General features: G+C 40.9%; 1 protein-coding gene across 1 annotated transcript in view; it reads left to right on the top strand.

Annotated features, from left to right (window-relative positions):
* Positions 1 to 550: 550 nt before the first annotated feature.
* olfm2a (olfactomedin 2a) overlaps positions 551 to 18,691 on the top strand; it is a 98,181-nt gene continuing 80,040 nt past the window's right edge. Inside the window, exon 1 of the mRNA XM_077213426.1 lies at positions 551 to 1,175. Coding sequence (XP_077069541.1) covers positions 1,119 to 1,175 — 57 coding nt within the window. The 5' untranslated portion in view covers positions 551 to 1,118. The remainder of the gene's footprint in view (positions 1,176 to 18,691) is intronic.

Here is an 18,691-nt window from a genome sequence, read left to right as displayed (position 1 = left end):
TATTTAATCAGTGAGTACAATTAGAATGTTAAGACACTATATAAAATTGATTAAAAATAAAAGCCAACTATTTCTGAAATAATTATGCGACTGCCCGTGGCAACACATGTACTTTATAACTGAACGCTCATCCAGAAAACCTAGGCTACACTTCCTAACTATTTTATCAGTGTCTCCATGGCCTCGACAACAAAACAAAACAAAACAATTTCACCTCAAATTAAAATTTGATGTCCATTTATTTATTTATTTGTTAAGTAGCCGTGTAATAAGTGGGATAATGTGCAGTAAGCTGGTCATTATCACAAAACAAACTCCATTCAGGGTGATGCGAGACTCTATCGGGGTTTATTTTGCAATAATGACCGTCTGACTACGTGCATTATCCCTTACTTAGACGCAACTCTTTTTCACATGCAAAGAGCCACTAATACGCTGCTCAAAGTCTAATCCAATCATCAAAACGCCCGTATCATAATGTCACAGCTCTCCTGGGGACATGCATGTCATTTATCCACATCTCAAAAATCCATTGTTTGTGCAACAGACTGAGCTGTCAAGGCAAAGTCTCTCTCTCTCTCTCTCTCTCTCTCTCTCTCTCTCTCTCTCTCTCTCTCTCTCTCTCTCTCTCTCTCTCTCACACACACACACACACACACACACACTGAGCTTCATCTTGAGCAGGGCATTTCTTTTGAATCCGTTCCCAGAGCATCAAAGTGTAAGCACATTAGTCACCTTCCAACCTCTGCAACTGGAGCTCGGTCAGTCCATCCCACTTCAAAAAAGCCTGCTGAGAAGGGAACTGCTATTATACTTAATTTCCCGAGCCCGTTTACAACTCTGACCTCTTGGTGGCGGTCACAAGCGAAAAACAGGGTACTAATCATAAAACACAAGGCGGCTCGTTGTGCCGTGCACAGTGGGGGTAATCTGCCTCCGTGAGCGGAATAAACCCCAGCGCGTGCCACTGCCTCCTGTGATGTGGATGGATCGTCGCGCGCGCTCCACAGAACGCTGACAGAATCCTGCGCGGACCGCGAGGAAAGCAGGCGAGCTCTGAAAAACGAAAGTGTCCAAGTGCTGGTGGTGGTCGGAACGCTGTCATTTCGAGAGGAATGCATCTCTTCAGTGCCATGTTCCTGCTGCTAATGTTATCCACTATACCCTGCGAGGTAAGATGCCTTCGTAGCATGCGAAACACTGCTTGTATTCGTCATCACTGCCTGTGTTGTGTGTAAATACGCATCGTTGCGAGATGCACAGTGGCTTCTTTTGATTATCAGTTTTTAGACTAGATCTAATTAGCTCATTGGAGGTTAATGGTTGATTCACTGTTGAATTGTTTGGATTAATCTCAAGTGAGCGTCTCGGCACGCAGGGAACATTTTCTAAGAATCTGGGAACTCGATTAAGAGGAGGATAGCTCGAGGACTGAAAAGTTGCGCAATGAATCACAAGCAGACTTGTGTTTGTTGAAGCGCAGTTCGTATTGTTACAGGAGCACTTGTAAGAGCAGTGTTTCGTTTGTTTCCTCGGGCTGGATGACGAGAACTGATGTGACAGATGTGAATTGAAGTGAAGGACAGCACATTATCTGACCCGGAAATATTCATGCCAAATCAGACGCGTTCGTGAATGTTCGTGAAAAAGTGTGAATTTTTCATAGACTCGGCAAAACTGCTCTTTTTTTAGTTTTTGTAAATTACATGTCAGCTATCATCTATATTCGCCCATTTTGTTTGAATACTTATTATTGTGTAAAAGACGCGATTTCACGCGATTGGAAACTATGGTCCGATTGGTCAGGACCATGGACAGCGATCAGCCAATCGGCCGATTGCGTTTGTGATTGGCTAAGGTAGCTTTTCCGCTGCTGTACTTTGTTTTTGGTTGAATTTTTACTCGTGCCGTGCCACAGTATGAGGCAACTTTTAACTAGCTGTGGAATTAGTCCATTTTTAATTTGAGGGTTTATTCTGCAATAAATCGCAATAGTTGAGGAGACTGGGGAGTGCTGGAAACATGATTAGCTAACAACATTAATTTAACTGGAAATGAGATAGTGACAGTGGTGACATCAATAAAATACATGACCACCACTCTTTAGTGGTGACCGGAGATGCTGTAGGCTACAGTTTTATTTTTAATGTGAGAAAGTAAGATTTTGTGTTATAATTTACTTTGAAATCATGCAAATGACAGAACTGGTGTAGTCTGACTGAACAGAAAGGGCAGTTGTACTGTAAAAATTCCAGTTTACTTCTGCTGCATTTGATACAATTGTAAGAGTGACTAACACACACACACACACACACACACACACACACACACACACACACACACACACACACACACACACACACACTCACACTCACACAGTTTGTTATGTTGCTTGCCTATCTTTTTATTTGATTTTATTTGCTACTTTGTATATGGCCTTACATGTTTCCTGTATGTTTACCATTGTGAATTAAGTTGTTTTAAATTAAATGCAGGTGGTGAGATGGATGGGTTAGGTAATAATTAGTCAGAACAAGTAAATCTCGATTACCACAATACGTTCATGCACCAAATATAAATGTCCATGTTTTCTGTTGATACAACCCACTCAGTTACTGAGCTAGGATGTAATATCGGCACTCTTTATACTTGACAGCAATTTACAAATATTATTATGGATTAGATTTTAGAAGATAAGCTGTAGAAGAAGGAGTATGAAAATAATTCCAAAATGAGGCCAAAAAAAATAAAAAAGCCCAGCTCTGTCATGTTTTTATTATAATTTAATATTTTATTTTATTTAAAAAGTATTTTTAATATTGCATGCTATTTTAATAACATGTTAATGCTTTTGTAAGTAAAAAATAATTTGAATAAAACATGGAGCATGGAGCAATAGAGCATGTGACATCCTGCTCTGTGGCATAATTAGAGACTGGAGATGATGCATTTGATGTAACCTGTGCGCTCTATAAAACAGTGTGTTAAGCAGTCTGCAAATGATTTCAACATTAGAGCAAAGGAAATGATATGGTACAAGATGTGTACACAGTTTGCAAATTTTCCAGTAGTTCTGTTCCAGACATACATCAGGATATGTAAATGAGAACGCATCAGCAAAAGATATGAGAGTCCTGTAGGCATGCGTAGGAATGTATATTTCCGTTTCTTCACCTCAAACTCCTCATAATTGGCCCTAGGGGACAATTTGTTGTAAGTGTTTGCATTAAATATTAAATGGAGAAGAAAAAAATGGCAACACCCATCTCCCTAATGTAGCAATGTAGACATAAAAAATTGATGAATTCTTCTGGTGTGTCTCTATCCTGCTAGGAATACTTCACATGGGATGCAAAGAAACATCCACATAGACTCACAAAAAATGTAACCATACACACATTAAAACCATCAAACACACATATGAACACTCTCATGAAATATGCAACATGTTTTAATGAGACAGATGCACTTGTTCGCTCACGACGTGTGTTTGTTGAGTACCCATAATGCCCTGGGGGCATGACAACCAGCGATACAGATGGACGCCTACTTGACCTTGGCAATTCCCTTTTTATGATGGGGTTGCATCGCTTGCATTCACTTAGCAAACTTCACACGCTTTCCCACTGTGTGCACATCTATGCATCTGTGTGAATGTCTATGTGTCTGTGCATTGAGTCCTTAAATAAGCACAAACAGAGGATGAAATTCTATTAAGGCCATAAAACTGGATGAAACCGGGTTTAATTAGGCTCAGGGAAAATGTAGAGTTTAAAACAGGATGCAAATTAGCAACAATAACAGTTTAACGAATTAAAAGCTCGTTTTGTGCTCAGCTCTCTGCGATGATTCACTCAATAATAATTTCCTCGAATCCGTGCACACACCTTTGTTACACTGGATGCACATGTAAATGACATTTTCCCCAAGCCAGTAGCACATTGTATAGTTTATGGTCACTGTGTGTTAAACCATTTCAGTCTGTATCAACAGATGTACGTTTATTGGGGTCTCATCTTCTTAATTAGATTGGAGTGATTGCTCACAGTTGGGATTGGATCTATTGACTGCTATCATTAGCGCTGTTCAAAGCTAGGCGCTAATACACAGAAGAAAGCGTGCATTTTAAAGAAACTTTAATTAGTTTATTTTAAAACATTATTAAATCTATGCATTTAAGTGTAAATCACATACTGTATAAGATGACAGCGACGAGCGCCGATACCGCAGCCACGCAATGACAGACATTAGCCACAAATCTGCTCGCAATCAACATCTTCATCAAATGTAATTAGCCAGTGCTTTAGAGGCAATACACGCTAGCTCAGATATGCAGCTCAAGGGGCCCAATGGATGTGTCTGATCATTCCTTGCTTTAATGGCATCACAGAGCTGTCAGGAGAGCATCGAATATCTCCTTTCAGCTGGAAGGCAGACTGCTTCCATTTGAAGCCGTCCATGAATGAAATGATCATTTTTGGTTTTTCAAAAAACTATATGGGGGAGGTAGGGGTGTGAATCGTCACTGGTCTCACAATTCATTTCGATTATGATGATCATTTCAACGATTGGATTCGATTCAATATCACGATGCATTGCATCCTCACTTTTTAATATTACTGCACGGCACCCCTATTCGTCAATGAATGCAAAAAGAAATACAAAAATATAAAAAAATTGAGGTAACCAGTTGCCTTGAAATTATTAACTCCATGCTTAATCGAAAAAATTAAGTAATGTGGAATTGTCAGGTTCAATAACTGTAACTTAAACATACCCCCCCCCCCCCTCCTCCGCAGTGCCTGGCGGTGACGCTGGGTAGCCCTCGGTGGACGGTTCGGCGCTCCTCCGCCGCCCGGTGGACGGCGACGGCTCCTTGGGCTCTATGGCAGACGGTAGGAGTCCCCCGCTCCCTGCTCCTCCCCTTTTCCTGGTGGACGGCAGCAGGCTCCGGCCCACGGCGAGCGGCGGCGACTCCCCCGCTCCCTCCCGGACGGCAGCCGCCCCTCCAACTCCCAGGCGGCCGGCAGCGAGCTCGACCGTCCCCCCGGCAACTCACTCCAGCGCACCGCCTCGAGCGTCCATGGCCGCTCCTCCCCCGCTCCCTGCTCCTCCCCTACCCGGCGGATGGCAGCAGGCTCCGGCCCACGGCGAGCGGCGGCGACTTGCGTACCATGCTCGATGGCAAGCGGATTCCCCACAGTGGCGAGGACTCTCTGACAGCGCGTTCCTCCCTCTTCCCGGGTTTCGGCACCAGTGTAGCAATGTTAAGGGAAGAAGGAGGCGGGAACCGGCAAACAATCAACGAAACTTTATTTAAAATAAAACAAACAAACCAAAATACCGCCAGGAGCCCCTCACGGACGACTGCTGGCTACCGAAAATAAATATAACTGCCAGCAGCCCCTCGCGGACGACTGCTGGCTAAAATAAAATACAAATACAAAAACCAAAACACAACGTAAAACCAGGCCTGTTCCTCTCTCGATCATCAACGCCGTCGCTCCTCCTTTATGCTTTCGCTTCTCCGTGAGAGATGCTCATTAGCAACCGCACCACCGGCCTCGCACCGTTCTCTCACGTCCCTCGGCCGTCCTTCGCCACAAACGGTCACACACACTCGCATGCACACACACTCGCACTCGACTCGCGGACACTCGCACTCGACTCGCGCACACTCGCATGCAGTCTCACTCACACACACACACACACACACACACACACACACACACACACACACACACACACACACACACACACACACACACACACACACCTTCCAAAAATAAAACTCCAGTGGGGTATTACTGGTGTATTTTATGTTGTAGAATAAAACGTAAAAGTGTCTTGAGCGTGTGTTCACCACAGACCCTATTTCAGCCATTTAACCAAAAACCCCATTCAAAAAAACTTTGGGACAATGGAACCGGATGTGCTAAAATGCTAACTCACTTCCGCAAATTGGCCTACAAAGTGATGTCATACCTGCACCACTCTATTGGAATTCATGCTCAGCAGCTTCTGTGAACACAAAGCCCGCCTACTTTGATTTGATTGGTCATCTCAATATTTTGACATTGGGGAGCTGTGACAAACCACTGAGGCTCAGATGAAAAGAGCTTGGTGCTGTGCAATATTCTTGCAGCACTAAAGTAAAGTTACTAGTTAATACTATATTATGCAATTATTTGACAACTTTATATATACACCTCGGAAAAGTTCCGGAGTCTCTGTGACTTCATAACTGTCCACGGCCATATCTATAACTTGCGTGTATTTACATAATTATGATGCACATTTGATTGATTCCGTAGAAACGTTTTTCATTTGTGAAGTGAAACATACTATATTCCAAAATATATGGGGCTTTTGACATACATCAAGGGCTTAAGCCCCCAAAGTATGTGATGAATGACGTCAGAGAAATGTCAGTAGGCTATAATCGATTATGGTCTATTACTGCATCGATACAGAACCGTCCGCATCACGATGCAACGATTATTTTCATCACCCCTAATGGGACGCTTTGTGCCCAGACTTTTCTAGCCCCCAGAGACGCTATGATGCGTAGCCTTCACTTTAGTCTCTTTACTCACTATTTAGCCCTATTATATCAAACCCTCTGCTGGGGCGAGGTGCTAATTGGTTGCGACTGTGAGACAAAACCCTCATAAGTTGATTAAAATCTTTTTGCAGCCCATTTTTGTTCACCCTTTGTTTCGTAAATACACCAGAGTTGTGCATCAGAAGCAAATGGCTGCAATTGTTTAATAAGAATGTTTAAAAGCGCAGGCCTTTGAGAAATAGAGAAGCGCCCACTGTGGAAAGCCGCCCAGCTGGAGTGAAGTGAAATTATGTGCTTTAGACATGCTGTTCGCTAGAAACTCGTTCGAATGCATTCATTTAATAATAAGCTCAGTAGAAACTGACTGCTGCAGTCCTGAGAGGGAAATACGAGATAAAATGAATAATGTCAGTAAAGCATCAGCCAGATGGAATTTCTGCACTTCTTGTAAGAGTTATTAGTAACTCGGGGGTCAAGCGAAGCTTCCCATGAACCGTATGAATAGGTGTCTTTTATTTCACAGCTGGTCAAAACATGATTTTTTATCCTTGCCGATATTGTGGGCTTGTGGAATAGTGTCCAAGCAGGATCTATTCTAATAAGCAACTGGTGGCATCATGATCCAGCCAGATTTTGTCAGGATGGAGTGCTTGTGTGGCACTGGACCAATGCGACCAGGATACGGGCAGCTGCCTGGAGACTATCACTACTTTCGGTGCACATCCAGGCTAAAGAAAGGTTTGCAGTGAAAGCCCATTCTCTGAATTATGAATGGTGCAGTCCAAGTCAGTTCGTCTTGCCCACCAGCTAAAAGGCCTATTATACACCCATTTGATCAGATGTGAGATAATGTGCGTGAACCTATTAGGCCTCCTTTCTAAAGTTAGCTTGGCAATGAAAATGGCCTCATAGTGGATTTTGGCTGTTGAGAGCCTAATAAATATCAGGAGTGGTGACGGTGCTCTTGGACGGCGGTCAAAAGGGGGCAGTGACGTGTTACAAAGCTTCAGTCGCCTTTGAGATCAAGGACATGCTGGAAGGTCGGACAGGATGTGTTCTGCCAGCCATCGGTCCGACTTCCAAACGGGGAATTAGATAAATGAAAAGGCCCAGGACCAGCGGCATAAATCTCTCCACCAGAACACATAGCACGAACAAGAGCTGCCAGCAGACCAACAGCTGCTCTCCATTTCACTAACACCACAGGCTGTCACCCTCAAGCTCCTGCATGGTTTCCCACTGAAGCTAAGCACGCTTGAGTCTGAGGTCTACATGTATGGGAGATCTCTTGGGGAAAGCTAAGATTGCTGGTGGAAGTGGTGCTATTGAGGGTATGCGCGTGACGTCACCTTCGGCCGGAGTGACTGGGGCACGTGGCCCGCCCACGGAGTGGCAAAAAGACTGAGCGGCAGAATTGGTTTTCAGCTTGAATGCTGCGAAAAACTCACAAAACACATTTAAAACGGTAAAGAGCTTTGCGATTGACTGCACAACTAGATTTGACAAGAAATCTGAAGTATATTTTAACAGATTGCCGAAAGCTACAAAACAGAGAAGCAAATGGATCGCTTCAATTCACTTAGAAACAACTGGACTCCAAGCAGCGAAAGGTGGATTATTATTTTGTGACAATATGCTAAATTTTATGGTAAAATCATACATATATATTGTATTGTTGTATATTGTATTAACTCATCAATTATGTATTTACCATTGTATATTCTGCATAATTGGATTTTTAAATGAACACTGACAAAAAACTATACAAGTTTTTGGGCTGGATGATATATATATATATATATATATATATATATATATATATATATATATATATATAACATTGATATAAGTGATCACTCGGATTTAGACCTTCCTATATTGCATTTATATAAAGCATTCCCAGGCAAATTCGAAATCAGGCACATATAAATGTCAGGAAACACGATTCCTGGCTGCATATCAATATCCATGGATCACTGGATCTTTGGTAAGTTGTAAGGAACACTATATAGAGATTCCCGTATTAAATCCAGTCACACAGCAGCTCTTTTGTCACTCAGTCTGGCTGAGGGGTGTGTTCTGACGGGAAAGTGACGTCAATGCATACCCTCTATTGAGGCCAGCAGAGGGTGTTCACTTGGGGGTCTGTTTTAGTCCTAAAGTATACTTCCCTTGTCTGTGTTCCACTCCAGCTTGCGGATTGTCAGCGTGATGTAATTCCTAATGTTCGCGTACACTATTCACATGCAGCCAGACAAGCGCAGACAACATCGCTTTTGCGAGTGATTTGAGCACTTGAAAAGAAAGGGCCAACGAGATAGCAAGCACACGGCGAACACGCCGATCATGGCTCACGGTCAAAGGAGAATACTTTGAAAGGCTTGCACGCTCAATTGTGTGCGAGATGAAGCGGAACGCGGAAAATGAAGTATACTGTACCTGAGCCTTAATGCCCTAAAAAATTATGATGGGGACATTATATTATAAAAGGCACTGTTCTTTATGAGAAGCTAACCTGTCATGACTTTCTGTGGTCATTGTTTCTCAGAAAGGTTAGGGGTGTAATTCTGACTAAATTTGCCCATTATCCCCTATCATAGGTTGAGCAGATGTTCCCTTTTTCTGGGTACGGTTCCCTTTTGTTTTTGGTAAGTAGTCCTTGGAAATGTCCCTGTTTTTTTACTGTGAGTGCAAAACGGCCCACAAACTGAAACACCACCGAATATGCTAGATATTGCACAAGCTTGTTTTTTAAACACATACAGTATGACATTTTTCAATTTTAGAAAAAAATAATGAAAAACAGAAGACATTTAAAAACTATTAACAAAACCTGCCTACTGTAGATACTATTCTAACTGGGGCACAGCAAGGACATAAGATAATATATAAATTATTAAAAAGACCTCATAATTATTACTTACCAGTGTTAGCTTCTCTGTAGTTAACTGATTTAGAACTGTGCAATAAATTATTTGAAGATTAATTAATTAATTTGTTATTCTAATTATTTAGAACGTAGGCCTAGGATAGTTGGCCATTGTGACTCAAGTATTAGTGCTACAAGATACTCTAACTCTTATATACATCTACGTGTGTTGATGAATTTCATTTAGAAAAGTACAGCAGAGTATGATATACCATAGCTAATTCATTTACCCTGGTCAAAATACACACAACTAAAATTACCCCCTTGTAGTTCATAATCAGATGTTAGTAATGTCAAGGGTTTTCATTTCTGAAAATGGTCACCATATGCAACTTTCCTATATAAATATAAAAAACTGCTAACTAATGCAACATGACCTTTCCTTTGTCCCATGATGAGTGTGTGCGTTTTTGCATATGTGTGTGGTTCACACATGTGCCACGCAACAATCACAATGGCAGGTGGACAGATAAATTAATGTTAATATTTTCATATGGGAAACATGCAGGGGCGTCTGCTTATAATGATACAATAGTTGACATCATAATAATGTCACAGGCAGCGTATGAGCGGCACTAACAAGCAATGAGAAATGAATAAGCCTCCTCCCTTCGCCCACCTTCAAGTGTTCTCATTAACATTCAATTGTAGTGCATTACAATCAGGGAGCGTGTGCGGATGCTGGGCTAGATGAGGCGATTGAATTGCCCAGCCTACACTGTGAGAGATGGCTGATTAGGACCCACTGATGAGCCTGTATTGTGTGTGGCACAGCGGAGGGGTCGAATGTGGCCAGAATGCATGCGCACTACTCCATGGATTTGCATGTCCGGTGTGAGCAGAGATGCTACTGCAGTGTGATCGCTGTGGTGTTTGTGTTTTGTCTGCTGGAAAGAGGAAGAGAAGAGAAGTGTGATATTAGATTCCTGCTTTTGCCCCTCGCATGACAGTTGTGCGAATACCTGCTGCTATCAATATTTATTTATTTATCCACATAAGAGGAGGCTCACAATATGTGTTGACACTACTGTGGATCCTCACAAACACACTGGGACTGACTATAGACTAGGGATGGGCATTCGATTAAATTTTCTTAGTCGATCGTCGGGAGAATTAACGATCGACTATCGATTAATCATTAATATTTTTATATTCAAATTCATTATTTATTTAACTTTTTATAAATTAAAAAATGCAATGAAAATACAAACATACAGTGTGTTTTTCCTCGATTAGATCTTTATTACAAGATGATCAACTTGTGGCAGTAAAACTGGACGTTCGGTTAGGCTAAACTTGAAGATATATGCGCTGCGGTGCTCGAAAGCAACGGAACCTGCAGCTGCGAGTTGGCGTTCTTAAACAGAGACCCTCGTTTGTTCCAAAATTATAAATAATTAAAAAAAAATCATGTTAAACAATAACTTAACCAAAAACATAATAATTCTTAGATCTGACAGGTTTTGTCAAAATGTAACTCAAAACTATCCGAGAACGGAGTCGAGAAAGAGGGTGAGAGAGATTAGCCTACTTACTGTAACAATCAATTAGGCTAGGCTACTTAACAAAGCCTCATAAAAAATAACTAGTAACTCACATACAACTTCTACACCAGTCTACTGATTTTTGTTGAGAAAGATCATTGCATTGCATCATTGATGACATGATCTGGGGTCAGACGCGACAGCAACCTGACCGTCAAGCCTCGTTTACACTTTCGCCTGGCTCTGCAGCGCGAGTCTCCGCAGACTGCTCGCGCACCTCCCCAAACAGACGAGGCGTTTATACTCGACGCGCTCGTCTGTGAAACACCGAATACCGAAATGACGTCATTTTTGCCGCGCTCACCTTCGCGCTCGTGCGGACGCGTCGAGTGTAAACAAGGCTTCAGTCCAGCCGCTGAAAACACCCGGTCTGAGGGGACTGACGTTGCCGGATGCACAGGTACCTCCGCACTAACTTGACCAGCCCGGGGAACACGTTCACTTTCCACTCACACTACGCAACGCAGCAGCATTAGTTTAATGATAATCGATAACAAATTAACCTGATCGACGAAATTCTTAATGATCAATAATCGATCGTCGATTAATCATGCCCATCCCTACTATAGACACAGAGCTGTTTAGTTTGTAGCTATAAAACTACATTATGTTAGCGTTTTTTAGCATAGTGTTTTTGGATTTATGAATAAAAAAGGTCTGTTGTTCATAGTATCTACTTTAAAGTATTGTTCTACGACATAAATGACACCATTCATACTTCAAATGTGAATTTTAAAACCATTGTGCGCTTTAAAAATGTAAGTTATATGTAAGTTGCTACTTAATTACAGACCACAAGCATTTTTATTAATTTATTCATAAATAAAAAACACTATTTTAAAGGTGCCATGTGTAAGAATTGAGGTAAAAATATCCAAAAAATTAGCTACACTCATCAAAAGAATGAGAAGAAATAAGGGCGATGATGTCATTAAAAAAATGACAAGTTATAGTGCTGCAGAGATATCAACCTGAATTAGCATGCTAAATTACTAGCCACGGCCCGACAGGTGTCATAATACCAGTTTCGGCCATGGGAGGCGGTATGCGGGCAACATAACCACCAGCCAAACTGCAATCCACGAATAACTCGCACGTCTTGTGGGCGTACTTGAACCTGATCTGTTTGATAGTTAGCTCTACCCACAGATCCGATCCGGTTTTCACCTGTTATCTACCAGAGCCCGTATCTACCAAGCTGATGATAAAATGTAACATTAGCTTATTATATTATGTTTATTAAATTGCTTTCCTGAGGTAAATCTGACATATTTGTTCTCCAGCTATGTTATTGACCTCTGCACGCTGATTAAAAAAAATGATTGGTCGATATTATGTATGAGGAATACATTTTGGTAAGTTGTAATCTACTGTATCTTTCAACAGTGTTCATGTTTTTTTACTATTAGCTAGTAGAGATGATCGGTTCACGTGCGCTAGGGATCTGTCGTGTAACATTTACAAGCGCCAAAACGGTATTTATTGTTTGAATTGCGTAATAAAATTGACAGAATCTGAGAGCTGAGATTTTTTTATATCATAACTAACCTGCTCTGTCTAGTCTGTCGGTCTCCGTGTCCTCTTTGCTTTGCGATTTTTCTGTGCGTGACAAAATTGATGTGTGGCGTGACTGAGAGCGTGTGAAAAGTGTCAAGTGTGTGTCTCACGGTGAAAATCGTGAGAGTTGGCAGCTCTGAATGGCGCTAGCTTGGTCAACTTCAGCGAATTGTGTCTGTCATATTAATGTAATTCAAACTAACAATAAAAATGTAATATGAACAAAACGAATATGAACATATTCACTGGTAAAGGTGAAAGAGTAGCTTGAAGATGTTATATTTAAAAATCACTTGACATCAACCAACGTTCCTCTGGAGTCAAAACGTCCTCTATTAGGAGTTGGCTCGGCTTCGGCTATGGCTCTAGGGTCGTTGAGTAGACCAACTCACTTTCTGGAGGTATACTGTCCCCATCTGGTATGGAATGTGGAGTATGAATTGATTTTTTGGCAGACATGACACAAGGCACCTTTAAAAGCCCATTAAAAAAATGGCATACCATTGGAAATTAGGCCATTAGGTTGGCCTAAAAATTCACTTTGCAGCTTATTCCAAGTATGTATATGGATGCTTCTCAAACTGAAGGCTATATCCTCGTGAGGCTTTGTCCTTCCTAGTCCAGTCCTTTGGAGGCTTGTAGGCTAGAGTCCTCCTCAGCATTAAACGCTAGAATAAGACGGGCTAGTAAATGTGCATGGCTATGTATGTCACACATGTTCATGCCCCCACAGTCATGGGACGAAAATACTATTAAAGGTTAAGTTCACCCAAAAATGAAAATTCTGTCACTAATTACTCACCATCATGTCGTTCCAAACCTGTAAGACTTTCGTTCATCTTCAGATCAAAAATGAAGATCTTTTTAATGAAATCTGAGAGCTTTCTGTCCCTCCATTGACAGTTACGCAACTACCAATTTGATGCTTCAAAAAATTCATAAAGAGATTGTAAAACTAATCCATATGAATCAAGCAATTTAGTCAAAAGAGACTCGATCACTTTATATGATGAACAAATTGAATTTAGGCTATTATTCTCATTTTAAAATTGACCAGCAAAAAATAAACAGAAGCTCAACCGAACCTGCTTGGTGCATGAGAGCAAACCTCATTGGTTCTTACAGAAGCTCAAACGTGCTGCGTAACACGATAATTAACCTTTTTTTTTTAAATATTATACTGTGATTTTTTGCCGTTGAGATGACTGGGGAAAAAAACCTGAATTCAACCTATAGAGTGCTCTATATTAACAATTAATCAATTGTGTTTTCAGTTGTAATATTTGATCTATTATTGTTGCATCTCTACTTGCTACAAAGTGCCTCCCCCCCAAAGAAATGTTGCTGTAACGCGTAGATTTTATGCATTGAACCTTACAAGATCTGACAAATTTAGTGTTTTGTTTTTCATTGGACCTGACTACACAATTTTGCTCGCTGGTGGACAAATAAAAACATTCAAGGCATAAAACAACAACAAAAAAACAAAGCCAGCTAATCAGATTGAAACTTCTCATTCTGTGTACAATATTTACGGATGCGACCATTTAACTAATGGATTCAGTATTTTTCCTTTACTAATTATTGTTAATTACAGAGGTTTTCCTCGTGATGTTTATGTTTCCATTTGTGGAGTAGGAAGCGGCAAACCTATAAAAGGCACTCAGAAGCTGTTAGTGATGTTTATGGACATTCGAACATCTGCTTGATGTATCCTTTACAGGTGTAGCGGCATTGCAGCAGTGTGTTTGGCTAAATTTGCGAAAAGTCACCCTTTGGGCGCTGGATCAAACCATAAAAATGTTCCTAATGTTTCTACCTGAAAGCATGTTTGTCCTGGTGTGACACCACACTTCAGCGTGGCTCGGGGGAACAGTGGCCTAAGCTGACCACACCAGGTGTCTTGGCTGAGCTTTTATAGGCCTCTAGGTGCCATTGTGATTTTCAAAAAGTGTAGATGTGTGTATTGGACTGTCTTGCGGCCTAATGGATCACCAGACCCCATGTCCTTAGATGACAGTTTAGAGAAGGGCCTTTTTGGATGTCGTTCCGCAGGCGAGACCCCGAGGCTCATCTTTGCAACAGAAGGCTGTAACATTGAAGCGTCACAACTCAATCCGCTCCCAGATATGTCACTTCCCTTTAACGGGCAAAATAAAGAAGCCACGGGGCCGTGCGAAATTTCAACCCGGCGTGCTCAGGTTGACATTATTAAATTACGTTTAGTACAGCTGGTACATGAAATTCTTCTTTTAGTTCTGCTGAATCTGTTCCGTCACCCAAGCGGCAGATTAACAGAGCATCCTGTTCAAGCAGCGTGTCATGGTTTTCTGCTTCTCTTTGTGTCGGGCTACTGCTTGGTGGCGTGAATATCAGGCATGCGGTATCAGGTCTGCTGGGCTCCCTCGACTCTGCCGCCTTGACTCTAAGCGAATATGACATTTTTCTGACAGCCGCGAGAGCAGCCCGTAAGAGGGCCCGTCCTGCTCTGCCCTACTAATACTGTACGCAGCCGCACACACTACCTCGTGACCTAATAAAACACGTACACACCCTAACGAGACGACACATATCGGCTAGGGCCCAGGTCAGCTGCAGCCAGTCAAAATGTCTCCGGGCAGGAGGTTATCGTAATAATGGGACGGTAGGACTGCTTGCCGGTGTGATCGAACGGTCGCTTTGCCTTTGTCTGTTGTTGGTGTGTTGTAGTAACTACCTTCTGACCGCTTTCCACTGCGACCTTGCTTTCCACCACCGAATGAATCTTTTATGAGCTCTGCGATGTGGGTTTTCAGTGTAGAAGATTGGAATATAAATATGGCTGTTGCACACAGACCCTCAAGCCTCTGCGTGTGATATTAAACTCTTTATGCTGGGAATGGGCTCGGTGTGTGTCACCTGCTTCACATATATGTGTGGTGTGATACATAGGCATTATACAATTTTTTTTTTTTTTGTGAAAACACATTTGTTTTGTGGTGGAAAGAATTCACAATGTCACGATCAATCGAAGTGGTATCTATGCAACCGTTTCGTCTTAAAATAAAGCAGTCTTTTTATCAATTTGTTAACAGAACAATGCACGTTATAATTTGCTCTCAAAACTCTCTTAGCAACAAGGCATGACAGCACTAAATAGATTGACACTGTGTTTTAAATCTGCAGTCTCTTTGGTGTCTCATTTGTGTCAGTCTACATTATGTTCCTTTCTACAAATAAATGTGGCCATCTGTTCACAATAAATTAAAATGTTATATTTAGAGCACATCGACTGAAAAAGTGACACTATTCAAGAGTGAGCTCTGAATGCAGAAGTTAAAAATTTACACGGTCAACAAGTTTTGTTTTATTTGTGTAAAGAGCAGAAACATACAAGATCTGATTATTTTCACATCGGATTTGTGCTACTTTTAAAATCGGATACTCATATGATATCTGGTTGTCTGATTTAGAAGTTTTCACAATTTGTATGTGATTGATGTGATCTCGTCTAAAAATGACTTTTCAGTTAAGGTTAGAGAAAGGATGGTACTGTAATTCCTGTGTGAAAACACAATGTTTTGGGTCGGTATTTTGAATTGTTTTTCAATTAAGTCTCTTATACTCAACAAGACCACATTTATTTGATCAATAATACAATGAAAACAGTAATATTGTGAAATTTTATTAAAATTTAAAAATTTACTCTTTTGAATGAATGGTAATACTTAAAGCTTTTATATATAATGCATTTTAAAAGTATTTGTAACATTAATTATGCCTGGACTGCACCTTACAATGGATTGCATAGTCTTATGAATAATTGTGCCCTACATTATAATACTTATCTATTCACTGTTACACACCTTGTCACGGTTAGTTCAGATGAAGATGAAGTTGAAGAAAAAGGTTTAAACAGGTTTCTACAAACAAAAGGTTCTTTAATAAAACAAACTTAGGTAATCCAAAGGCGAGAAAGCAATGTAACATTGTGTCTACACACAAACAATTCCAGACATCAACTGAATAAAAAGGAATACAAACTTAAATACATGAGACAATGATAAACAGCTGTGATGATTAATGAGTGTCCATGACAACTAACCATTGGCGGGAAACAAGGAACAATGGAAACATAGGAAACAGGTGACTGATGAATGCAAACTAAAAGTCCATGAAAATGAAACTAAACACACAGATCGTGACTCACCTTTAGAAAGTATAATGCATTAAATCACCAATTCCAGATATAACAAGGAATCTCCAAATATTATAATGCATTTTAACTTTGGTTACAATTATTTATGAAAAGATATAACGCATTATAACATACATTATGAATATCCTTATAATGCATTATACAAAAAGGCTTTAAGTAAAGTGTTACTGACTTTAAAATGTAATTTATTCTTGTGATGCAGAGCTGAATTTTCAGCCACCATTACACTCAATGTCACACAATCCTTCAGAAATCCTTCTAATGTGCTGATTTGCAGCTCAAGAAACATTTCTTCTTATTATCTATGTTGAAAACAGTCGTGCCACTTAATGTTTTTGTGGAAAAGCATTTTTTGCAGGAAAAGAAACCTTTTGTAACATTATAAATCCTGTAACTTTTGATCAAATTAATGTGTCCATGTGATTATTATTAATATAGGGAAGGGAAAGTGGCATGTGAAGGCCAAGTATATGGTAACCCATACTCGGAATTTGTCCTCTGCATTTAACCCATCCAAGTTGGTGCACACACATTAGGAGCAGTGCATCATGAACACACACACACACACACACACACACACACACACACACACACACACACACACACACACACACACACACACACACACCCGGAGCAGTGGGCAGCCATTCGCTGCAGCGCCCGAGGAGCAATTGGGGGTTAGGAGCCACACACACACACACACACACACACACACACACACACACACACACACACACACACACACACACACACACACACACACACACACACACACACACACACACACACACACACACACACACACACACACACACACACACACACACACACACACACACACACACACACACACACACACACACACACACACACACACACACACACCCGGAGCAGTGGGCAGCCATTCGCTGCAGCGCCCGAGGAGCAATTGGGGGTTAGGAGCCTTGCTCGAGGGCACTTCAGTCATTTCCTGCTGGTATTGAGAATTGAACCTGCAAGCTTCGGGTTACCAGTCTGACTCTCTAACCAACAGGCCACAACTGCCCGTATAATATTATTTTCTTTCAAAACGTAAACAGAAAATTATACTAACCCCAAACATTTTTTTTACAGTGGACTTCTGTGACCCATCAATTCATTTTAGGCAGTTTATTAATGTAAACACAGTTGGTAAGGGACCATTCGGTAGTTATGGAAAGGGCCACCGGAGGAAAATAGGGGAGGGTCATGTCTTTTTATTCTTTGTTGAGGGGAGGGTCATTCAACTTTATTTAGTCTAGGGGAGGGTCACCCAACTTTTGTATTCATGAAAACAGCAACATTTCAAAGTGGCTTGTTTGGTGCAGATTTTTTCTATGATGAACTTTTGTGATTGCGAATAAGTGCAGTGTCCTGTGAGTGTAACTCTACCGCGGCATTAACATGTGATATGAATGTACGTTTCGTGTATTGGGACTGAGGCGCCAGCAACTGCAGCTGATAGAATATGCGCTGTACGATACTACCATATTTTAGTTTCCATTCTTATTGTGTTTCCACAACAATGTTAGTGAGTAAATCTACTGAAATTGCCACCATAACAGTGGAGTGTGATGTGTTAGACGTAGGGCTACCACATTTTTAAATTAGGTTACTATTAGAATTATTTTAAGTTAACATAATAAAATTCGCAGACCTAAACCAAAAAAAAATAGTTGAGGATAAATTCTTTAAAATTGGGCAATGCCAGCAATATGGACGTGACATTTGCAGTCAAAACTTGAAATATAAATTATCAGAAAATGCATTTAATACTGAATCTGTTTATATATCCATATCCCTTAATGAAGGAGTCAAGACATTAGAAAAATATCAGTCTACACATGCGTTTTATATTTAATATGAGCGAAATACAC

This window comes from Siphateles boraxobius, unplaced genomic scaffold, assembly GCF_051911475.1.
Source record: "Siphateles boraxobius isolate OS27281-9 unplaced genomic scaffold, OSU_SipBor_1 66, whole genome shotgun sequence".
Taxonomy (NCBI): Eukaryota; Metazoa; Chordata; class Actinopteri; order Cypriniformes; family Leuciscidae; genus Siphateles; species Siphateles boraxobius.
This window is presented reverse-complemented; position numbering and strand designations above follow the sequence as displayed.